At 36.8% G+C, this 24257-nt stretch overlaps 2 protein-coding genes, 1 non-coding gene and 2 pseudogenes across 3 annotated transcripts; 3 read left to right on the top strand and 2 right to left on the bottom strand.

Moving 5' to 3' along the window:
• Window positions 1-2554: 2554 nt before the first annotated feature.
• Window positions 2555-3250, bottom strand: LOC137749296 (probable calcium-binding protein CML18; annotated as a pseudogene).
• Window positions 3251-3405: 155 nt separating this feature from the next.
• Window positions 3406-3486, top strand: TRNAS-GCU (transfer RNA serine (anticodon GCU)). Its single transcript has one exon. It is a non-coding gene; the product is annotated as a tRNA-Ser (tRNA).
• Window positions 3487-4695: 1209 nt separating this feature from the next.
• On the bottom strand, window positions 4696-6979 carry LOC137708020 (uncharacterized). The gene is made up of 7 exons (XM_068446982.1): window positions 6639-6979; window positions 6463-6521; window positions 6136-6195; window positions 5968-6037; window positions 5813-5882; window positions 5367-5393; window positions 4696-5086 (listed from the first exon to the last, which is right to left on the bottom strand). The coding sequence occupies exons 1-7, from the start codon at window positions 6879-6881 to the stop codon at window positions 5037-5039; spliced, it is 579 nt and encodes a 192-aa protein (XP_068303083.1). The 5' UTR covers window positions 6882-6979; the 3' UTR covers window positions 4696-5036.
• A 4403-nt stretch (window positions 6980-11382) lies between these two features.
• LOC137749392 (nuclear transcription factor Y subunit A-3-like) lies at window positions 11383-14015 on the top strand (annotated as a pseudogene).
• Window positions 14016-19649: 5634 nt separating this feature from the next.
• Window positions 19650-24240, top strand: LOC137707925 (PHD finger protein ALFIN-LIKE 4-like). Its single transcript, XM_068446868.1, has 5 exons — window positions 19650-20030; window positions 21497-21529; window positions 22467-22695; window positions 23128-23260; window positions 23731-24240. Exons 1-5 carry the CDS (start codon window positions 19928-19930, stop codon window positions 24001-24003), a joined length of 771 nt encoding a protein of 256 aa, XP_068302969.1. The 5' UTR covers window positions 19650-19927; the 3' UTR covers window positions 24004-24240.
• Window positions 24241-24257: the final 17 nt, after the last annotated feature.

The raw sequence follows: 24257 nt of genomic DNA, 5'->3' as shown, positions 1-24257 counted from the left end.
ATTATTTTAGGACTCTGAGAAACAGATGGAGAATGTTGCAATATGATTAGGATTCTTCCTTGCAGCTGGAGATAAGATAAGATAAGATAGGATAAGATAATGTTTCTCTCCAACTAGGATTCCTCTTTCTTGTGTAATTCCTTGCCTTCCAAGCCTCAACTTTAATTTCGCTAGATTTTAGCACATGTTTAACACCTTTTAAACACCAAAAACATCCAGCCCATATGCTATTCATGCCTGTTACCCAATCCAAGTCCAAAACTGCTCTAAATTGCTCCACTTGACCATTTATTGTCATCTTTACCAACTGGACCTTCAATAAAACGAAAATAACTTAAATTACTACAATAAATGGAAATTAACTAAGTAAATGCAAAGAAATAAGATAACAAAGTTGCATAAATATACTCTTATCACGTACCTCAATCGGCTCTTCTTTGAATGGTACAAGTAGTGGAAGAGCAACCTGCACCAGTATTTCAAGATGTTTGATGATTCGCAAGTCACTATCGAGGAGGGTTGTCTGAAGGAGTTCGAGGACTGGGAAGAAAGTTGGGTTTGGCTCTGCAGTTATTTTCAAGAGCCTACTTTTTTTGTGCTACTTAATTTATTTTACTTTTTGAAATTTGTTACGAATGTTTATTAATTTTTTTATATTTTCTTTAAATATTACAACTAATACGTTTATTTTTTGTATAACAGAAGAAGGCGAAAGGGAACAAGATCAATCCGGAGAAGAAGACTCTTCTCCACCATTCGGGTTTGAGGTCCTTCTCATATAAGATAGAGGCGCGGCGAAAGGTATATATTAAAGCTTTTACTTCCAATTTTAAAATGTCGCTCATAATTGTTGTTTTGTTTCTGTACTAACATTTTTCTTATTTTTTTCTATTCCAGGGGGTTCTAAATTCTTGAAGATCGACGTCTTTGCTGACGTTTATGTTTGGTCCGGGGATGAGTTGGTCGAGTCCCTTCATGTAAGTATTATTCAATTTTAATTAATGTCTTATGCATTCAAGTATTATAATAATTAATTCAAAATGTTTATTATTAATATTACATATTTTATTTCATTGGCGACTATGGTGGAGAAGAGCCAGTCGGTTCTTCAGGAGTCTGCCTCCCAGCTTCCCCAGAATATGCCGATCAAGTCTGTGGATCCTTCCAAGGATGTGGGCTTTCACATCCTTACAGAGACGTTGGACTAGACCCTCGGTTGGAAGCCAATGACGTATTGTCAGGGGATGGGGAATGCTAGGCGGTGGAAGAGTGAAGCCTCTTCATCCTTACAGTCGAAGGGCGAGGTCACGACTTTGACGCAGGAAGTTGCTGGTCTGAGAAGTGAGCTCGCATCGTGCAAGACTTAAATGTGGTTGATCATACAGGCCCTCAGTTCCTCCGTGATCCGTCTCCTCGATATTTCTACACCACTAATATTAGAGCCCCTCCATTCCGCGCATACCCAGTAATCAGACCTGTCGACCTCCGACCCCGTCCTCAACCCCTAGCCTATCCCCAACCCTGACCCCTTCCAGCAGCTTCCCGCTTTCTTTTTAAACTTTGTAGTTGTACATACATTTTCATTGATATTATATATAAATTGTATTTCTATTCATTAATTTTTATTTTTATTTTTTTTTGCAATTTTATTAAATTTTTTTTTATTACAGAATTGAAACCATAAAAAAATTTAAAAAAAAAAATTTCACTTGCACGACGAAAATAAGTCGTCGTGCAAAACTACATGCATCATAACAATTTCATTGAGCAAACATTAAGGCGACAAAAGTATGTCACTAAATTATTTCAAAATTCCGATTAATTTGTTGCACAAATATTTTTGAGACGAATCAAAGACGTCCCCAATAATTTCTCATCACGCAAAGTGTTTATTGTAGTAATATATACAGAGAAAATTGTGTATATTACTAACTTGCAAAACTAGCATATCTTCTTCACTCTCTATTTTCACTACAACTTTAGGCTGTGCACACATCTCCACCTGCGCATTGAAATAACACCAATACAAGAAACATAGAAAGGAACGCAAAATTCCACATTGTCTGACAGAGAAAAAAAATTAGAGAGAAGTGTGTTGCTTTACCTATTTAAAGCTTTTTGTGCTTGATGGAGGACCTTTGTGTACAGGCCTAAAGTCGCATGGCTAAACAATGAACAAACATTCTGATAACGAGTTTGAATAAAAAATTAATTCGATCAATAGAGAAAAAATAACTAGACAATAAGGGCTCGTTTGGAAGTGTTTGTAATATGAATGAAAGTGCTTTTAAAGAATATGTTTTTGGGTATCAAAAGTACTCGAAGTGTACCAGTTATGTACTTCTTGCATGAAGTATTTTAAGGGTTTTTTCATGATTTACTTGCATTTTAACTAAGTATTGATTTCAAAAACATTTTTACCAAAAACACTTTCAGCCATTTTAAAAACACTTCCAAATGAGCCCTAAAATTATTATTCAAGGAAAAGAAGTTAATCATTTAACAAACATAACACCAATAATTGCTCAATTTGAAAATATTTAAAAGGGTGGAGATGAAGGATTTGGCTTAATTTTACTGCACCAAACATAACACCTATACATGCATGATGCATATGAACTTGTTGCTATTTTGAATAATACTCATTCATCATCAAAATATGCACTCAATTAAGCATTCATATTAAGGAAAGCGGCTGAGATGATAGCCCTGGAAAACTCGTGAAAACCGATACGGCCATCATGCCAAACAACTCCTGAATTGTGAGTGGGTTGGCCCAGCTTGGCCATCGAGTGGGCCAGTTCCACCGGGATGATGTACCCGTTGCCGTCCCTGTCAAACAGGCTGAACATGTCCCTCCGCTGATCCTCGCTGTACTAACATGGGCAGCTGGCGTCGGCTTGTAAGAGTCCGTTGATGTCCCGCCTCATCAGCGCCACAAACTCCGAGAACTCGACCAGTACGTTGTGGTTGGTATCCGACTTTCGAATCAGAGCCTGCAGCTGCTGATGGCTCGGCTTCAGCCCAAACGACACAGCAGTGAGCCCAACTCCGACTCGGCCAAGCTGCTGTCTCTGTTGCCGTCAAACGATCGGAAGATCTCGCGCAGCTGTGCCATCTGCTCCTCCTCCATATTCGCCGCCGCCACCGATTTATATTGTTTGCTTCTAGTGCTACTACTGGTACTACTCATGATCTTGCATGAGTAGGTTATTGCGACGAGAGTAAATTGGGGTGAAGATATATAATGCATAATACGGCCATGGCCGCCACAAATAATTCAACTAACATTGTGATGTGGGTGAAGATAAATATAAAGATCACTAAACGACAGGAAATTAGGAACAAAGACTTATTAATTAAATATTTAATTTAAAAAATGAGCAGCCTGCAACATCATCAACAGTCGCCTTGGCCAAGTGGTTAAGGCGTGTGCTTGCTAAGTGCATGGGGATCCCCGTGAGAGTTTGAACCTCTCAGGTGACGATTTGTTTTTCATTTATTTTTAAATATTCTTTCCATAAATACTTGCCTCCTTCCTAAACATTATTTCAAATAGAAACAATAACTATGGCTAGACATTATTTAAAGCAGAAACGACAAATATGGTAATGTGTGATAGCCAGTGGATCAAATTTAATGCAAGCGTTTCACAGTTGTAGTTGTAATTTATGACAGCCATGCTTGTGGTGCTATATCAAGATCATGTAAATTGGAACAGCCAATCTCTGTAGGGAGTATAGGTTTTTTTTTTTTTTTTTTTTTTTTTTAATTTTTCTTTTGATAAATACTTGCCTCCTTCCTAAACATTATTTCAAACAAAAACGGCAAATATGGCTAGACATTATTGAAAACAGAAACCACAAATATGGTAACGTGTGATAGCCGGCGGATCAGCTTTAATGCAAGCGTTTCATAGTTGCAATTGTAATTTGTGTCAGCCATGCTTGTGGTGCTATATCAAGATCATGTAAATTGGAATAGTCAATCTCTGTAGGGAGTATACGTATATGTATATATATATATGACTATTCTCTGTAGGGAGTATACGTGTGTGTGTGTGTGTATATATATATATATATATTTTTTTTTTCTTTCGATAAATACTTGCCTCCTTCCTAAACATTATTTCAAATAGAAACGGCAAATATGGCTAGACATTATTTAAAACTGAAACGGCAAACATGGTAATGTGTGATAGTCGGCAGATCAGATTTAATGCAAGCATTTCACAGTTGCAGTTGTAATTTGTGGCAGCCATGCTTGTGATGTTATATCAAGATCATGTAAATTGGAACAGCCAATCTCTATAGGGAGTATACGTATTGTTTTTTTAATTTTTCTTTCGATAAATACTTGCCTCCTTTCTAAACATTATTTCTAACAGAAACGGCAAATATGGCTAGACATTATTTAAAATAGAAACGGCAAATATGATAACGCGTGATAGCCGACAGATCAAATTTAATGCAAGCGTTTCACAGTTGCAATTGTAATTTGTGGCTGCCATGCTTGTGGTGCTATATCAAGATCATGTAAATTGGAACAACCTATCTCTGTAGGGAGTATATGTTACGTTGCGGACGTGGTCATACATTATGTTCGCAACATGGCCACACAAAACTTTTTTATCATTGTCCAAAAACTTAACAAGAAACCAAGCGTCTCATGATAAGATGATGAGACAATGCTGCAAATGCCAAAACCAGGAACATGGTTTATGTTCTGAGTTTCAATTTCTCTGCCAAGTAATGGATGAATTCAAAAAAAAGTATCCTTACATTAGTACAGAATAAGTTTCATAATCATAATAAATGATGCAATTTCAGCGACTTTTCATCATCATCATCATCGTCATAATCAATCCTTGGGATAGAAGCACACGTAGATTTCTAAGTCAGGGCCTTCAGAGAATGGAAATTGACCATGAAATTGAACCAATTCTCTTCCGGTATGGTTGATGTTGCTGCCCATGGCATTGACTTATCCTTGAAACTCTCATCGCAAAACGATATGCACCATTGAAATCAAACAAACTACAAGAGCTTCAGTACACCTGTTACATCATCAACCACTTCAACAGGTCCTGCATATGAATGGGTTGAAAATTTGGGATAAGTGAAGTACAGGTAAAGTGATGAGGGAAAATCAAAGTTACATTTCGATATTGTACATTTTGCCAGACATAAGAATTCCATATGCTACATTCACAAGCTCAAAACCTCTCCTACCCAATATCCTACCAACATAATATAGAGGGGGTTGGCCTCCCAATCAACCAATCTAAGTCGACAACACCCCACGCATGGGGACTATGCTTAAGAAAGGCTCATCAACAAACAAGATAATGGAGATGAGAAACATACCAAGAATAGCCATCACTGTCCTTGAATCTGGAAGAAAACATAGGACCAAATAAGTAACTTTGGAAGGTCAACTCAATAAGAAACAAGTTAAGAATATAAATTCATGGCGCATATGGGGAACAAATATGACAAGTTAGAACGGATCAGTTTGCAGCAGTACTCAAAAAACAAGTAACACCAAAATACAATTACAAAATGTCAATGAGGATGGCGGTACACAACTTGGAAACTCTCATTCTTCAAGAGCATTACGCTGATCGACTTAATTCAATCTTTCTCAAGTTGTGATCATGAAAGCCTCCGCTTCTCAGTAATATATTCAAATTTTTGTGAGTAAAACTAGTTTTTTATTTGATTGACATTAGTGACATGAACATCACCAAAGGCTAAAAGAATTTTAAAATCAAGATTAACGTCAGCTATAGAAATGTAACCAAGCAACTCACTTGGTGCAATCTGAGTCCTGCCAGCATCAATTGTAATGTGTGTCGGTAAGTTCAGCAATTTAGCCCTTTCCTGTCAAAATCCACAACAATTTTTACATCAACCATAAAGTTCAACTCACGGGAAATATACAGAGAAATTTGTATATGATACTGACTTGCAAAAGTAGCATGTCTTCTTCACTTTCTATTTTCACAACAACTTTAGGCTGTGCACACATCTCCCACCTGCGGATTGGAAAAACACCATTACAGGAAACATAGAAAGGTATGCAAAATCCCATTGTCTGACGAAGAAAAAAACACAGAGTAGTGTGTTGCTTCACCTGTTTAAAGCTTTTGGTGCTCGATGGAGGACCTTTTTATAGAGGCCTAAAGTCGCATGGCTAAACAATGAACAAACATTCCGATACCAAGTTTGAACAAAAAAAAAAAAATTCGATCAATAGAGAAAAATTAACTAGTCAATAAAGGCTTGTTTCAAAGTGCTTTTAAAATGAATGAAAGTGCTTTTAAAGAAGTTAACCATTGAACAAACACAACACCTATAATTGCTCAATTTGAAAATACATAAAAGGGTGCAGATAAAGGAGTGGCTTAATTTTAGTGCCCGAAACAAAAAGATATAAAAAAAAAAGAGTATCTACAGCTACCTGCATTGAGCGGCAATTTTCCCTTTACCCATCTTTAGATCATTCCTGACCACCAAAACCTGAAGAAAACAATCAAGAAAGTGAATACAGGAATTCGGAATCACAGGTGCTTCGAAATCATCAAGTATTGAAGGAAGAGAGAGAGAGAGAGAGAGAGATGAAGCTTGAAGCAATACCATTTTGAAATCTTGGAGAATGTCGGCGAGGTTTTCAATCTCGAGGGGATCTTTGGGCTTGTCCTTGTTCTTCTTCTTCTTTCCATTGTTAAGATCATTGGCAGCCTGCTTAGCGAGTCTGGCTGAGAAAATAATGCGAGAAGGAGGGTAACGAGCGCCAAAGCAATAACCCAAAGCAAGCCAGCCCGCTCCTACCAAAATCGCACCCACCCACCCCAACCCCAACTCCAACCCCATCATCATTGATCTTGCATCTGAGTACCGATTTTCGGAAGTTTGAAACCCTAGATCGGACGGCTGTGAACGTGCTTGGGGTTTTGCAGTGGAGGAGGAGAAGCGGAACAACTAGTGCCAGATTCGCGTGGGTTGTATTTTCTTCTTATTTCAAAAAGACAATTGAGATTATTTATCTATTTTTTTGTATATTTGCTTGAAATAAATATTTCATCAGCAGTATTTAGTCAATAGAAATTTATTTTTCAACGTAGTTGACCTTGAAAATGTTGAGCTCGATTCCTAAATGTCCAACTCACAATAAATTAGAAAATTTGAGTTCGTTCAAGTGTTAATTTTAAAGAAAAATACTAAAAAAGATTTGAAAACTTTGAGTTTTAACGATAAGGACAAAATAAAAGGTAAAATGGATAATACCAGGTTTGATTTTTTAGTGTAAAAATGTAATTTTTCGTTAAAATGAACAGTATCGCAAATTTTTCGTTAAAACTCCCTAATTTTAATAAGCGAGTCTCATGAGTTTGACTGATCCTTATGTTCTCTTACAACTTTTAAACTCACACTACTTCAAAATCCATTCATACATTTAAGTAGGTGTGGTTAGGTATGAGATCTTAAACCAAAAAAAAGATGTCGAATCTCAGATTAAAAATTTTCGAGACGAGAATTTGAAGGCTAATCTTGAACCAAAATTCCTGTATTTCGAATTTTTAAGATTCCCGAAATATTTTCGGTATTTCAAGATGGTTCGATTTTCCCAAATTTCATACAAATTGAAAACCAATCATTTATACCAAGTCAAATTAACATGTAACCAAAATAAAAGTAACAAACCCAAAAGTAAAAAATTAAGTTACAAACCTAACATGTTCGAAAATTAATAATACAATTTTTTTTATTTCGGGTTGAAGAAATAGACACATTTGGTGGGAGGTTGGCGATAAAGGGATATGTTTACTATCTGTAGACCACACCAATTATATTGCTACTAGTAGTTAGCAACAAATCAAATGTATACACACACACACACACACACATACATATAAATATACACTAATATATATGTAATATTTATTTTCGGTTTGGTTTGGGATTACTGAAACATCGATGAGATAATGTCGATTCCTGTACCGAAATTTCGAGATTGGTTCAGTATGTCATCCAGAAAATTTCGGGACTTTTGGTTTGGGACTTTTTGGGGTTGGGATTGGGATTTTTTTTTGTTTGGATTGGGATTTTCGGGAATTTTTTCCAGCCCTACAGATTTGAGTCGAACTTATATAAACAAACGTAATAAGCCCTTATCATCATCAACTTTGGTCGACACCCTATTTACCAGTTTCCAATACGCATTACCTATTTCCAAAATACGAATTATCAATTAACAGTACGCAGATCTTAAAATATATATTAAGCTCATGAATAACAATACTGTCGGAATCCAATTTGTGCACCTCCATAAGCAGCGGTTGAGCACAATCTATGTAATCTTGAGCAACCTGCAAAACAATGAATGATCTTAAACTCAAGCAGTGGGCAGTATAGATTGTGTTACTATAGATGAACCCTAGATGAGTGTATTTATATCGTGGGAGAGAGACATTTTTAGGATAGAATCCTAGAGGATATCTAGTACGTACATATTGCATCATCTTAAGAGTTGTGATTACTTGTGGCACACGCCATCCCTAAATTATAGGGACTCCAAGACTTATACGATCTGTTTGTATCCATATCCAAATCAAGTCTCGTGTCTTGCGGAACAAGTATGGTCATCCAACGAAGCAACTTCACCTATTGCCCTAGAGTAGAGTGATGGTGGCACCTTGCTCCATTTGTACAGCTCTACCCTGAGTTGGCGAGTCCATGACAAAACTTATGAGGTAACTGTATTCAAACCAATCTTACTTCAGCCCTAGAAAATCATGGTCCCACAAATATCATGAATAACAATATTGGAGCTATCAAAACGATTCATCATCAAGAATTGAATAGTATAAGATAGAACGATCTTTTATCCATACTAAACTCAAAATTTAATTCCCAATATTTAAAAAAAAAAAAAAAAAAAAAAAAAAAAAAAGGGTAAACGCAAGTGCAAGATTTTGCCTTTTATTTTAGTATTATTTTTCGAATGGAAATCAAAACACTGTCATTAATGAATTTTTTTTTGTGCTAGCAGAAGACGACAAAAGCGAGCTACTGAGGAAACAAACGAAATAGCAAACGACAAAAAATATTAGGGAACTTTAACGAATAACTTCCGGTACTGTTTATTTTAACAAAAAATCACATTTTTACACTAAAAAGTCAATCATGGTACTATTCACTTTACCCTTTATTTTGTCTTTATCGTTTAAACTCAAAGTTTTCAAACCCTTTTCATTAGTTCTCTTAACATATCATCCAAAGAATAAAGAAACTTTTGCAATAAACAATCACAAGTAAATCATTTAATTGACACGTAGAGCAATTTTAGTTTCTTTTATGGAAGTGGAAGAAGAAGAAGGGGAGAGAGACAGATTGGGAAGTGAAGAAGGTGGGGTGACGTGGAAGGGTGAGAAAGAAGACAGAGATCGAATTTGTGAGTGCGTTTAATGCAAGGAAATTTGTCGTTCAACTCGCAAATTTAGCCGATACAACTGATAACATTCAAAAAAAAATTTATTTCAGTATTTGAATTTAGTAATTCGAATGTTTCTTTTATTAGTTTTAATAGAGGGAAAAAAGGGAATGAAGAAAGATAGAGCATTTAACATTAATGTTAGGGATATTAAATTTGTAAACTAAATTAGTAAACTAAATGAGGTGTTACTAATAAAAAATGAGCACTTTTATCAACGATTAAGTAATAATCTAATTACCAACCTCCATGTCATTTAGTTTACAAAATTTAATCTATAAATTTAATCTATCTAGTATTACTCTTCACCAAATAAGCCGACCCAAATGAGTAAGTTTTTTAGGGAAGAGAGAGAGAGAGAGAGTTTTTGAGAGGGGAGAGAGGGAGAGAGAGAGAGAGAGAGGAAGGCATGCAGAATTCAAAGCTTACAGCAAAACCCATTTCTTAGTTTCCAATCACTTTCACCATATATTATCTCAAAGCCAAAGGTGTCTCCTCTCCCTAACTCCCTGACTTCCTGTAAATTTCATGACTTTTTTTCCCTTTTCTGGACATGGGTTTGTTTTATTTTGTGTCAACTTCATTGGTTTATATTTACTGTATGTTAGTGAGCCTTTGGTTTGGTTGCATGTGGAGCTTAAGATGGTGAGGCTGATCTTGTAGTGCTTTTACTGGGTTCAGGTGAAGGATTTCTTATTTCGGTAAGACTTGTTTTTTATATCATTTTTCTTTTGATAATTATTTTGGGTAAAGATTTTAGACTCATATGTTTTGCTGATTTTACAGATATTCCTGTTCTTGGATTTTTTTTTTTTTTAGTAGAATTTATGTTCTTTGATTGTTTAATTGCATGTATAAAATGGTTTCCTATTTGAGGATGGGATTTTCTAAAAATCATGGAGCTTTTTGTCATTTCATAATTAGTGTAAATGTTTGATTTTATTACTTAATTTATAGAATCAAAAGAATTTTGTAAATGTAGTGATTTGATTGTGTTGTCTTCCTTGCTTTTTATGTAGTTGAGTGAAAGTTAATTTAGGATGGAGGGAGGGAAAAAAGGGTTTGTTAGCATGTACATTGAGTTTCTACGTTTTATGAATGATTCGAATTAGTACTGTGGTTTAAAAATAATCACTACCCCGCCACATTAGCCGTGATAATTGCTCGGGCCTTGTAGTGAGTGCTAATTGATAGGACGGAGGTCTTGTTATCAGTATCTTTGTTCAGTCAAGTAATTTTCTATTTGATTGAACAGTGAAGCATCAATACGTGCATAAAATGAGTGTAGAGGAGATGAGAATGCTTTGTTGGATGTGTATCGAGAAATGACAAGATTAGGAATGAGGATATGCGATGTGACTTAGGAGTAGCCGAAATTGAAGATAAGATGAGAGAAAATCGGTTAAGGTGGTTTGGACATATGAAATGAAGACCTACAGATGCTCTGGTTAGAATATATGATTACCAGACAAAGGCTTGGGGCCAAAGGGGTAGAGGAAGACCTAGGAAGACTTAGGAAGATTTGGAAGGAGACTCTAAGAGAAGACTTAGACTACTTGGATCTAAGGGAAGACATGACATAAAACCAAGCGCAGTAGCGTTAAAGGATTTATATAGCTGATCCACTAAGTGTGATAAGGCTTTATTGTTGTTGTTGCTGTTCTTTCATCTTGAATTGATTTCATTATCACAATTGTTCAGTGCATATAAAAAGTAAAATAGTTACTAAAGTTTGGTGCTGTACTTTTTTACTTAGGCATCATTCTTGGTTGCTGATGAGTCCGTCATTTAAGTGAACCTTCAGGTTTTTCACTTGAACATATTTGAAGATCTATGAAGCTTCAACGCCACATTTTTTTAGACGAGCCTGAGTAGTTGTTTTAGAAAATGCAAAATTGGGCCAAGAAAAACTCTTGTTTTGGTTCTGCCCACTCAACGTTTCCATTCATTGTTGGATCTTCATCTTGGGAGAATTCTACTGGCACACATGTCCAACACCCATCTACCTCCACAAGTTTAATCTTGAAGATGGGCGTGCCACTATATAATTATCACAACAGCAAGCAATCTGGAATTAACTTTCAAGATCAGGATTCTTCCTCAACTCATTCAACAAGTCAAACTCTCTCTGGAGTGAATAGTATGAAAGAAGATAACCCATGTGTGCAAGGCATAGATTCAATACAATCAGGTTGATGTATCTGTTGTCCATTATTTTCGTTCCCTTTTATCTTTCCCCTTCAGTTGATGCTTCTGTCGAATGTTGTTAATGTACCACTTGGAGTAGTGTTTACCAATCATGACTTGGACCTTATGTATTAGGCTTTTACTATGGTCAGAAATTGCACACACCCCTTATGCGTGATCGGCCATAGCACTCCTCTTCATAAGTTAATATTATGCTTCTTATCAATTTGCCAAAACTTGTATCAATGCGGTCGGACTTGGCATACCAAGATAGTCATTGGAGAACTTCCCCAAATAAATACATTGTTCTTCACATTGATTACTTTGTTACCAGAAAAGATCAATATCTTATTTGGTTTCTCTTGTTCTTGGTACAGGATATAATGAAACATAAGGGATGTATGTTGAGGGCCATATGAAATCATTATCACCAATGGCAAATCAGGGCTTTAATTTCCCTTCACAAATTGATTTTAGCTGTTCAATTGTAAGTTGTCACCTGCCTGTGTTTTTTCTAGTTCCAAATGGAGGTGGGAATCTTATGCTTTTCTGGTTACTAATTCAGGGTCATATTCCTTTCCACTCTGAGCCATACATAGGTAGCTTATTGGCTACTGCTTCTGGGCCACAAGATGCGGTAAGTGCTTATACCAATAGATCATCTTTACTTCGTGGTGTTTGTTTTGATAGTGTGTTGGCACTTTCGGATATTTGCCAACTTAATTATATCAGTAGAGCCCCAAGAAGTTGGTTGGTTCTTGTAGAACTTGCTACTTATTTAAGGTAATGAATGAAAGTAACCATGAAGACGAAGGAAGCACATATAATAGATTACTTCCAATTTTCAGGAGATTCAAAACATGAAAATCATTCTTCGAGGAAGTTTCAAATGGTTAATTTTCCAATTATGCTGCAGATGCTACAACAGTAGGTTCTTTTAACCAACTTTGAGGATAAATTAATAATCAAGTCTTCTTTCATTATGGCTGTTGCAACCTCAATACTACCACGAGCATAAAAGAAACTTTGGAGTTTTATATACGATAATGTTCATAAGCCTATCACTAAAAACTCTTCATTCTTTTTTCACCGTGTGACAGCTATGTATCTGTCTTAACTACGTAGGAGAAAACTCGTCAGAAATATTTTTGAGTCTGTTTATCCACGTAGCACCTTCCTAGGCATCTTGTCATACAAGTTTTTTAATGCCAATGTAACAAACAATTCGATATTCTTAAAGTAGGGTTGCAATGTATCTTTCCCATCTCTTATATTCCGGGATTCTGCGTTACTCTTTCTCCTTTGCTCTTACTCTTTTCTAATCTCTTTATGGTACTAAAGTTTCTTCTTGCTTATCTATTAACCCTAGGTTAGATCTTTATGAAGTTGAATCTTCGAGGCATAGATGCAAAACGAAGTGGGCTTAATCTTGAAGATTTATTCTTGTGAGGGTCAAAATACAAAAGTTGCAAGATTTGATATATAATTTAGTGGTATTGATACATATTCTGATTCTTTGTTCCATTAGTCGAATCGTGACTCGAAGTTCTATAAAATTCACCACTTCTCTGGCGGTTTTTCATAAAATGTGCCTCTTTTGTTTCCTTATTATGAGATATTTACCATGTAAATGTCTCTAGATTCATCATCCCCAGGTGTTGGGAATAACTCCTGGTAGGGTTCCCTTGCCTCTTGATCTTACAGAAGATGAACCTATATATGTAAACGCTAAACAGTACCGTGCAATTCTTCGGAGGAGGCAATTTCGCGCTAAGCTTAAAGCTCAGAACAAACTCATCAAAGTTCGTAAGGTATATGAAGGTTTGAAATTGATTTGTACTTTTTTTTACTGGTTTTCACTAAGGAAGGCCTTTATGAAATATATGCAATAGTATCTTTATGAATCTCAGCATGTTCATGCAATGAAGAGGGCTAGAGGATCTGGTGGACGCTTTCTCAACAAGAAGAAGGTCAAAGATTCCAAGCCTAACACTTTAAACCATAGAGTGAATGCGTCGGAAATACAGTTCACGAACCTGACAACTATAGAGATGGTGCTTCCATTACCTCTTGCTCTGAAGTCACAAAGACTTCCAACAATGGTGATAAATTTCCGCGGCAAGATTTCAGGTTCTCTGGCTACCCCTTTCACATTGGCGGCAACTTCCTTTTGTTGATTTGCGCAGTGGCAGGAACCAGCACCATCTTTCCATCCTCTAGTGAAGAATCATCATTCAGTCTGTGTTTAGTATTCTGTTGGAGAACACGACTGCAATTGTTCCCTCGGGAAGTCATCATTGGCTCAGTTAAAGTTTCCTTTTGAATTTCCTCAGGAAGTCATCCTTGGCTCTAATTTCTTCAGGAAGTCATCCTCGGCTTAGTTTCCTTTCCTGGTGTTCCGTTATCATCATTGTTAACCTTTACATCCCGTAGTTAACCTCTATCGGTCTATCTCCCATTTAGTTTTCGGGCAAATACAAAGCATTAAGCATGCCTGAGGAAGTATGATTAAATTGGACATGGTTGGTAAGAACTGAGAAGAACATAATTCTCTTATGTGTGTGGATTGATCTTTGGTTTTAAAGATTTAATGTGTCTGTATGTGATGATGAACTATAAAAGCTGTGTTGAAAGAGCACAAGTTTTCTAAATCTGTGTTCTTTTTTCTTTCCATCTTTTGGCTTAGTCCAAAGGTTTTCTAGTTATAAATTCTTGATCGCTACTATACATAGCAATTCTCTTGCCTTTTTGCGTACTAGTTTCGGCCACTTTGCTCTGTTGTAGTTAAAACCAGAAACAAAACAAATTGAGGGCTTTGTAGCTTAAGCTGTTAAAAGCGTTTTCGAAATTCCTAAAGCATCAAAGCTATTTTATTCAGAAAAAACAATGAAAGGTTCCTTCGCGGCTTTAAGATGAACCTTGATGCATACAACCGCGACATAGAAAGTAGCAATATCATATCATATATGGGGTCCAGTTTGACCAGGAAGTTTGCTTTATATAAAGAAAAAAGAAAGATTCAAATGTCATGGAAAACCAGGTTATGACCTTGCCATGGTTAAATCTGGTCATGGTAGTAAGTGTTATGGACTCATAATTGCACTATCATGTGACTTTAGAAAAATGCAAGTGTACTAAATTAGGGACCAAAACAGAACACAACCTAAACCCACAACCAAAAAAAAAAAAAAAAAAACAAAAAGTCTAAGAACACAATTGATTTGTGCTCTTTTCATTTTTTTTGGACACAAATGCATATTTTGTGCTTTTTACATTTCGTTGAACACTATCTCAAATGTGCCCTCTAAATAAAAAGACACATTAGTTTTTGTTGAAAAAGAAAAATAGAAACGTGTATTTGTGCCTACTAAAATTAAAACATAAAACTTCGTGTTCAGCTTGCGTGTGTTCTTTTAATGTTAGAAATGAAGATTTTTGATTAATTACAATGACACAATAAAGCTTTTCGTGCCCTATTATTTAATATATTTAAGTAAAAAGTAAAGATTCATGCCCTTTATATTTACTTTTTCCCAATTCCCAATTTCTCATTTACTCCATGCCTTACACTCTCTCTCCTCAGTCATCTCGCCTCTGTGAAATCTTGTTCCCATATTTCACTATTATAATTGGGGTGTGATATCCACACACCCTATTTTACTTCTCTCACATCTTTTTAACTTTCGATCATCGAATCGGATGAATTGAAGAAGATTAACGGACATAAAATATCAAGAGGTGTGTAAGAAGTAAAATGGGGTGTGTGGATAGCACACCCCTTATAATTTAAGCATTTCGTATTTGCGGAATTTTATATTACTTCTTTTCATTCATTGTAAAGTCTTAGTTAACTCGTTACAAAGTTTTAATTTTCATAGTAATTAAAAATTCATAGTCCTTTTGAGCTTATTGGGGGACTTTTAGGTCAAGGCGGACTTTGTCTTTGAGAACATCCTTTTGTCTCCCTTGGATTGGTTTCGTATCAAGTTCCGGAATATCTCAAAAAAATTAGCACGTCTTAGGAAATATTTATGTTAGATCAATGACTTGAAGATAACATGATTAGGCAAATAATGACTTGGTCAAGAGAAGCATGGTGCGGAAGCTAGAAATTCATCAGTTTAGCATGAAAGAGAGAGAGAGTTTGCATGGTTGTATGGTGTTCTAGGTTGGATAATTTGGGTTTCCTAGGGTGGTAACAAGGTTTCTGATGGCTGGAATGCTCAGAGGGAGGTCATGGAAAATACTAAGGTTGCAGAGTGATGCCTTCTAGGATTTGAGGTTCTTTGTGTTATGATGGATCTCTCCTCTAAAGCTCCTGACCTATATTTGTTGTTGAATTATTTTCCTAATGAATCTCTAATTATGGCTTGGTTCTTTCTTCCCTTTCTCCCTAGTTCCTTTGCCACCTCCCATTTTGGTGCAAGATGGCCAGGTGCTACCACCATGTGGAAACTGCATCATGCCTTCTTCCCAAGGCGCTGGCTTCCTAGGTTTTGGTTCTCTCCCAAGCTTACTAACATGGATCCCAGAGGTTATGGGCTTCGATCATTGGGCCCTCAAGCAGCCTAAAGTCTTCCATAATCTTGACTCCACATAGGTCTGATACACTTCTGTAACCATTCACACCACAATTCATTTGACAAGCCCCAAGCATGTGACTTAGGCTTATTTTAGCATGAATAGTGATTAGCGTGATAAAGTTTGGCGTGACGAATGTGCATGGGCATGGTGTAATTTATATAAATATCTAGCTTAATTGTTGTAGCCTGGCATGGTTGTGAATATTCCTTTTTGGATCCTACACCTTTGCATGTATTTAGACTTGACTTGACGCATGCATGACAATTGGCCTTGAGACTTGGTTGGGCTTGCACTTGACTTTTTGGGTCTCAACGGATGTCAAACTTGGTACTTTCAGATAGAGCTAGAAAACACAAGCATGTGGGCAAAAACCGTTTATGAATCAAAGCTAAAATGAAGAAGTTATAAGCGTTTCCTATGGAGGGCATTTTGGTCTTTTTACCACTTACCTTAATTACAAATTTTCATTTTTGAATTTCAAAAGGTTGCCATGTGTCAACTTTTCACATGTGGAAAGTCCACCTAGTATGGAGAAAAATAGGGTGCATGGGGACGGAAAAAGAGGGGAAAGAAAAAAGAGGAGTGGCCGTTGGAATTCCATGATATTTAGCGAATTCTGGCCGACTCTGGCAGTGTTTTTTGGTGCCACCACCACCATCTTGAAGCTCTCACACCCCTCTAAAAACTGCACCCAACAACCACCTTGGTGGACCAGCACACGTGGTAGTACGTGGCAACGAAACCGAGGTTTTTCAGCAGCTTTTTTTTCCATTTTCAAGTGAATCGACGAAGCAAAGACCAATGCCAGGATGTGGGCTTTGTAGCTCATCATCTAGAGTAAAACCCAACCAACCTCAACCTTTTTGGACCACCGTAGGCGACAAATCGACGTCGAGAGGTTTTAGGCATTCGTTGCCTTTATCAGCAAAATTAACCATCTTTCGTCCACAATCAATTTTTGGCGAAGGTATAAAGGTTACTCCCCTCGTTGTAATCTACGTTCTGGTAAATTTGAGCCATTTTGGTGATGTTGAAAGTTTCGGCAAAGCGTGCCGCTAGCCACCGTGTGTCGCGATGTGTGGGCTAGTGACTTGACCTTATCTTTGTAGACTAATTTCGATGCCCTGAATTCAATTTTGACATCTATTTTCATGAACAGGAATTCCTCCAAATCCCAGCTGGAGAATCCCTTGATTTTCTCTCTTTTTCTTAATGTGTTAAGTCTTCATTTCTAATTTCTATTGTTACAGCTACATCGTGCTTCTTTGGGTTAGTACTGGAGATGATTGGTAGCCTCGTGAGAGCTAGGTTGAACGCCCTGCTCAATATCCCTTCTTTTCTGCACCAAATCCACAACAAAGCCCCATCTATGGCTACGCCTTTTCTTTGTTTTCTTCCTCATTTTCATGTTTGAGCTTATAATGGTAAAGCTGTTCCTTCACATTAAAACAAGGCATGCGACTCAAGGTTTGGTTTGTAAAACATGATCTTAGTCAGCTTAGGCTTTGGTTTTTGGTTCGAATGCTTTTAGTTGGTTTGAAGTTGTGGACTTGAATTTTTGGTACTCCCAAGCAGCCCAAAATCTTCACAAACTTTAACTCCACTTAGGCCTAGTGAACTTTGGTAACCATCCACACCATAGCCCACTCGGCAAGCCTGTTATGTGGCTTAGGCCCATTTAAGCGTGTCACATGTTTGGTATGAATTCGAATTAAAATGTTAATGCATTAATATTATAATCTTGTTTCGATGTAGCTTGCCATAATGAATATGCGAGATTTTGCATGGGTTTAGCATGATTTTTCAAATGTCTGGATTATAAATTATTATTTCTATTGGTGTGGCATGAATGTGAATTTGCATACCCCTCATTTTGTACTTTACGCAAGAATTTAAGCTTGATTTGTGATGAATATGTAATGATTGAGATTCCGAATATAGTTAGGCTTCTTAATGAAATTTTTGAGCCCTGACACTCTTTTAGCACCAATTACAACTATATCTTAGTCTAGTGATACTTTCTTCCCAACTTTAAAATAAATTTGAGATTCAAACCTCCCTTTCGCCAACTACTCAGAAAAGGAAGTACAAATTGTCAAATCATATATAGAAAAAGCCTGACTTTGAGTGCCCTAAATCTGTAAACCTACTCCCTTCCCTTCTCTCTCTCTCTCTCCAAAAACCCTAAATCTGTAAACCTACTCCATTCCATTCCCTTTCTCCAAAAACCCTAAATCTGTAAACCTACCGCCGCCGGCCTCTTGTTCTAACTTGGGGTCAGCGGCAGCTCTTCCTCCCATTCTTCTACCCATGTGCCTTGCGTCCCTTACCCCACCCCACCTTGCATTTCTCCACTCCTTTTTCCTGACCTCGCGCATCATCTTCAACCCACATACTCTCTAACATCCCCTCCTTCCCTTACCTCGCATATGCCACCTTATCCCCTTCGCCATTCTCTCCCAATCGGAACACACCATTTCTGCAGGTTGCCTACAACCATGGTTTGATGAAATTATCCTTTTTTCTTTACCTCTCTATCTTCATGGAGTATGCCCTATCTCTATCTTTCTCTTGAACTGCGAGCTGACGGTGGTGAGCCCAATCCCAGAATTTCAGTGGTGGTGGGCTTGAGCTCGATTTTCAGATTAAGTGCTTTCTCCCCATTTTTTTGGTTTTTTGCTCACCTTTTGGAGTCTTTCAGCTTGCTGCACCAGATGTAAATTAGCCCCAAAATTATTTCTAATCCCTACCTATACAACTACTTAGATTTTCTTCCTTTGTGCTTCACACGAGAGCTCTCCTTTATCCTCCCACTCCTTTGTCTACAAATCCTTCAATTGTCTAATAAATGCTCGCTTTCGAATGAGAAGCCTCTACTAGCCATTGTATTTGCTACCCACCTCGAGAGCGAGTGGTCGCTTACTCAGATGAAGGTGTGCAAAGTTGCTTTGCAGCTGGTTTGGGTCTTTGCGCTGCCTTCTTCTACGATTCTGATGGTGTTTTGTCATCTTGCTTTGTTGGTATTGAAAGTTTACCTTTGATGTTCCTCGGCTGGTGGATATGGTTGCTGGTTCTGGCTGCTTTTTTCTTTGGTTGAGTTTTTAGAGACAACTTTTTATTTTCTTTGTGCATCTTTGTTGTTTTGAAAGTAGGGATTAGATTTGTTCTTCTTTTGGGACTTTTTTGCATATGTGCTTTTGTTTTATGGCCCTTGTCTTTTGTTGGTGTTGACAGTATCTTAGTTGATTCGAACGGCGAATTGGTGATTTACATGATGGTTGTGGCAATCAATAGACAAACTTCAATTAGGCTATCATGTGCTTTGCTTGAACATCTTTGTGACCCACTAGCAGCCTTTACTTAAGTTTATCTTTTACATTTTCTTATATGGATGAAGTTTATGTTTGACCAAAAAGAAAATTTGACAAATTTGAAAACACAAAGACCAATTGTAAAGCTGAACCAAACATGTGGAGAGAAAGTATTCAACCTTATACAAGGATCTAACTGCAAATATCAAGCACTAAATCCAAAATTAACACAAACTCCAGGCCCAAAACTGCAATTCCACCTTCATTAACATCTTCGCAAAACTCTCCCTCTCTCTCATAAGTTTTGACTTGGTTTTCTCACAGAGAGAGAAAGAGAGGGAGAGATAACAATGAAGGGAGCTGATGCCGCGCTCTACAATCCTCGAACGGTCGAGGAGGTTTTCCGAGATTTCAAGGGCCGCAGATCTGGAATGATCAAGGCTCTCACTTCTGGTAATTTCCTCTTTGTCTTTATCTATTTTACTTCGAATCTTTCATTTGTTTTAACTTTTTAAATTACTAATTTAAGTTCAAATTTAGTTCTGGAGGAAACCCAGAAGGGAAATTGGTGTTTTTTTTACTGATTAGTGGGATTATTTGGTTTGGGATTTGGAAATTAGACTTCGAATTTGGTCCTCCCCTTGTTTTTTTTAATTGAATTGACAAGTGGGTTTAAAAAATGGTAATATTTTTTACTGGGTTTAGCTTCTGTGTTTGGTTTGAGAGCAAATTTAGAATGCTAAAAGGCCGTAAAGTTTGAATATTTACGTTTAATGTTGTTTTGGGTTTGGATTAAATTTGTTTGTTTCATATTAGAAATTGAGTGATAGGGAATTGGCACTTTTCTCCCTTTTGAATATGGTTTAGCTCAGTTCTCATTTTCTGTTCGGTTTCCGAGAAAACCGAGGAAGAAAGGGATAGAAGACTAGTGAATTCACTGAATTGAGGGCTTTAAGTTCATTTATGATTGAAGTTATTCCCCTTTCTTTCATTTTTGTTATGTGCTTTTGAGTTTCGAGCAGGTTGAGGATGGTGAAATCAATTATTTTGGTTTTGGAATTCTACTTTGGTTTTCAGCTGTAGTGCTTGGGAGAAGCGAAAATGTGATTTCATGTATGGTGGTTGTGTTTGTCTATGATTTGGAAGTAATTTCAGACTAGTTTGTGTTTTATGTTTTGTTCTCTAACACATTTGTCTCTGCAATATTTTAGTGTTTCTTGTATTGGGACTGAATAGAGGGATGCCAGAAAATATCTTTCTGAATTTGACATTTTACTTTCTCTTGTGTAACGGGGAAAAATGTTTAGCTTTTGTGAGACAGCTGAAAAAGGATTAAAAACCTCTTCAGAACTGTTTGTTTGTTCATGAAATCTCTGTTTACTTGTCGAAAGAGTTGAGTAGAACAGAAGTGCTTTTGGCTTTATAGTTGTTCGGCCTCATTTTTTTGACTGAGAAAAGAAAATGCAGGTTTTTCCAGTTTGTGCGAAAATGAAGCTTTCTTAACTGGAGCAAATATTTGTTCCCTAATTTGTTGGAGGACGGCTTACCTTTACAGGTTTCAAGAACTCATGAACCAAAAAGTGAATGAATGTATTTCTTGTTTGTTTTTATTTTATAGAAGTGAACCTCTATTTTGGAAGTGAAGAAGCTTAGGGATACAGAAAACCAAAATGTTACGAACTAGATTTGAGTACTTTCGGACTAGATTAACATCTTGTGATTCATTGAATGGAGAGCCAAGACAAAAGTAAATCCCGTTCTGCATGAGTTTTGTAATTTTTTTCATATAATGGATCATTACAGTTTTATTTTTTAAGGGATTTTGAAAATTGTGTTGGACCTGTAGTAGTTTGCATTCAGAGCTACTTTGTTTTTGTTTGAATGTCGATTGATTTATATGATTTCAATTTTTGTTGCAGATGTTGAAAAATTCTTTCAGATGTGTGATCCTGGTAAGTTTTCTATGCCTTATAAAGTTCTGTCATGAATGTGGCATCTGTTTAACATGCGAGCTATGTATGAACTGTTCCTTTGTTTCTTGGACTTGTAAATGGAGATCTGCAACAAATTTGGAACTTAACTAGGTTGTCACTACATCTTTCCCAGTACTTTCAGGAATATATTGTATTGGTCATCTAATTTGCTGTATGCAACAAGGCTCTTTATAGAAGCCTTTCTTCAAATAAGTTAATGGAGTTGCTCAGTCTGTCACTTGTTGAAAAAAAGAAGTTAAAATGACTTTAGCATTTGCAGGATTATCTTTGGTCAATAATTTGGATTTTGGAATTCGCAAGTGAATCATGTTGTTTCATTCTAATAGGTGAAATAATGTATAAAGGGAAATAGCTAATTAAAGATTTTAGTGAGAACTAAGAAGAAACTCTCTTCTTTTCTTTGTGTGCACATGCTGTGGTTTGTCCAAGGGATCGTTTGTATAGAAATTTGTGCCATGTTGTGTTATGAGTTATATTTAATTTTCTTAAGAGCTGTACTCCAAGGAGAATTAACTGCCCTTTACAGTTTAAATATGTTGCATCCTGGACAAGGCTTTTGTGATATGGAGATGACAATGATGATTTATTTTTTTTGTTATGATATAGTGTTCCTGTTCTTTTTTCGGTCCTTTTGCATTTTTGTTTTAATGGTTCTGTATGGTTTCCATGAATCACTGGTAATTCTTTACCTTGAACGGGTTATACCTTCATATATGTTCAAGGCCTTATTAAAATTGGCCCGTGATACTTTACTGTTCAGATCTGTTTGGAAATTAAAGCTGTATTTAATAGGGTTTCCTACTCAGTTGTCATTTTTTTGGTTGTTACTTCCTATGTGTGGCTATGTTTATGCTGTCTGTTTCAACCATCATTATGAGCTATTTTCTACTTATAGAGAAGGAGAATCTCTCCTTGTATGGATATCCTAGTGAGCAGTGGGAAGTCAACCTACCTGCTGAAGAAGTGCCTCCAGAATTGCCAGAGCCTGCTCTGGGTATCAACTTTGCAAGAGATGGCATGGCAGAAAAAGACTGGCTATCTTTGGTTGCTGTTCATAGTGATGCCTGGCTAGTTTCTGTTGCCTTCTACTTTGGTGCCAGATTTGGGTTCGACAAGGCTGACAGGTAAGTTGCAACCGCTCTGTATACAGTTTCTCGTGATCGGATGCTGATGACTGTGAATAAAGTTCATTTTGTGTTTGCAAATGTTTTTCTCTCTAAAGTTATTGATAGATAATCATCGCTGTATCTTTCGCAGTGTATTTCCTTCAGAATGGATTGCTGAATTGGTAGTTGGCAGATGTATTTACATTAGTTGATTTTATTTTTGTTTGTTTTAATATTTTCATTGCCTTTGTAATTTCAGTATGATAGTGAACTATACTAAAACAGATGCTAGCCACTCCCTTTTTCTTATATTCGATTAGGTTTTCTGTTTCGTTTAAATTAAGCTGGTTTTCAGTTGCTTTTGTTTCCATGTCTAAAATCAAACTCTTTCAGTATTCCATGTGGTTTTGGGCTTCTGTTCCATGTATTGTTGTTTCCTTTTTGCTGCAGGAAGCGACTTTTTAATATGATTAATGAACTGCCAACAATATTTGAAGTCGTGACCGGTACTGCAAAAAAACAAGTAAAGGAGAAGTCATCTTCAAATCATGGCAGCAACAAATCCAAGTCAAGCTCCAAAGCGGTAAAAAATTTACATTCCATTTGTACTTACGCTTCAAGAAAATTACATATAAGGGTACCGTATTTATGGGGAGCCTAGGTTTATGGCTACCGTCTATATGTTGTTGCCCATCAGGGAAGGTCACGTTGACTATCTTTTCTTGTTCGGTGGCTTATATAACTTGTTTCTACATGTATCTGTTTCTGGCTTTCCCTTTATATCCGAAAGAGAATTCTGGTAACGTAGATATGTAGCCTCAATCAAAGATGCATTATCCCCTATACAAGCGCAAAGTTCTTTTATCATTTGTGAATTAAAATATGAATCTGTTTGTTGCTCAGTGGCGGCGTAACTGGTATTGGCCTTCTATTATATTCCCTGTTCTCGCAATTTAAGCATGGTTTCATTACTGTAGCAGCTGTGGATGTTATTTGAATAGGTGTTACTGACATGAAACAATTTCATTATCCATTTTTGCGACAAAAAAACAGCGAGGGTCCGAATCTCAAGGAAGACATTTGGAAGTATTGCAGCCTAAAGACGAAGACGAGGGCTTGGATGAAGAGGAGGAGGATGAACGTGAAGAGACATGTGGAGCATGTGGTGGAGGCGGACCATCCTCTTTGGACGAACCCTGGATTTTCTGTGATTTTTGTGAGACGTGGTTCCACATGAAGTGCGTGAAGATGACCCCTGCACGAGCAAAACAGATCAAGCAGTACAAATGCCCTTCATGCAGCAACAAGAGAGCCCGGCCTGATTAATTTGAAACGTCCCCCGATAGTTGGATAAACACTGTCCAAGTTTATTCTTGAAAATCCGATCTGTTTAAGACCATTTGTTGTAATGCTGCTTTCATAGTTTGCTTCTAGTGGCTGTCTTCCTAAACATGCTTTCCATTTCCAGGATACTACTACTTTAGAGAGAGATTTTTCAATTGTTTGTTCCTATGAAACATGTGTCACTCTTTTCATATATTTATCCGAGTAATTTTAGTGTTTCGAATGCTTTTATTTAC

This window comes from Pyrus communis, chromosome 11, assembly GCF_963583255.1.
Source record: "Pyrus communis chromosome 11, drPyrComm1.1, whole genome shotgun sequence".
In the NCBI taxonomy this organism is placed as follows: Eukaryota; Viridiplantae; Streptophyta; class Magnoliopsida; order Rosales; family Rosaceae; genus Pyrus; species Pyrus communis.
The sequence above is the reverse complement of the archived record's forward strand: the minus strand, read 5'-3'. Positions and strand labels throughout refer to the sequence as shown.

What these genes read in the sequence shown, in the direction of transcription:
- LOC137708020 (XM_068446982.1), bottom strand. Translation starts at nt 6,881, where the DNA reads ATGATGATGGGGTTGGAGTTGGGGTTGGGGTGGGTGGGTGCGATTTTG. An exon ending in AAAATTGCCGCTCAATGCAG is followed by an intron (nt 6,196 to 6,462) that starts GTAGCTGTAGAT and finishes TTCATTGTTTAG; the next exon opens with CCATGCGACTTTAGGCCTCT. An exon ending in GCACCAAAAGCTTTAAACAG is followed by an intron (nt 6,038 to 6,135) that starts GTGAAGCAACAC and finishes TCCAATCCGCAG; the next exon opens with GTGGGAGATGTGTGCACAGC.
- LOC137707925 (XM_068446868.1), top strand. Translation starts at nt 19,928, where the DNA reads ATGAAGGGAGCTGATGCCGCGCTCTACAATCCTCGAACGGTCGAGGAG. An exon ending in CTTTCAGATGTGTGATCCTG is followed by an intron (nt 21,530 to 22,466) that starts GTAAGTTTTCTA and finishes TTCTACTTATAG; the next exon opens with AGAAGGAGAATCTCTCCTTG. An exon ending in GGGTTCGACAAGGCTGACAG is followed by an intron (nt 22,696 to 23,127) that starts GTAAGTTGCAAC and finishes TTTTTGCTGCAG; the next exon opens with GAAGCGACTTTTTAATATGA.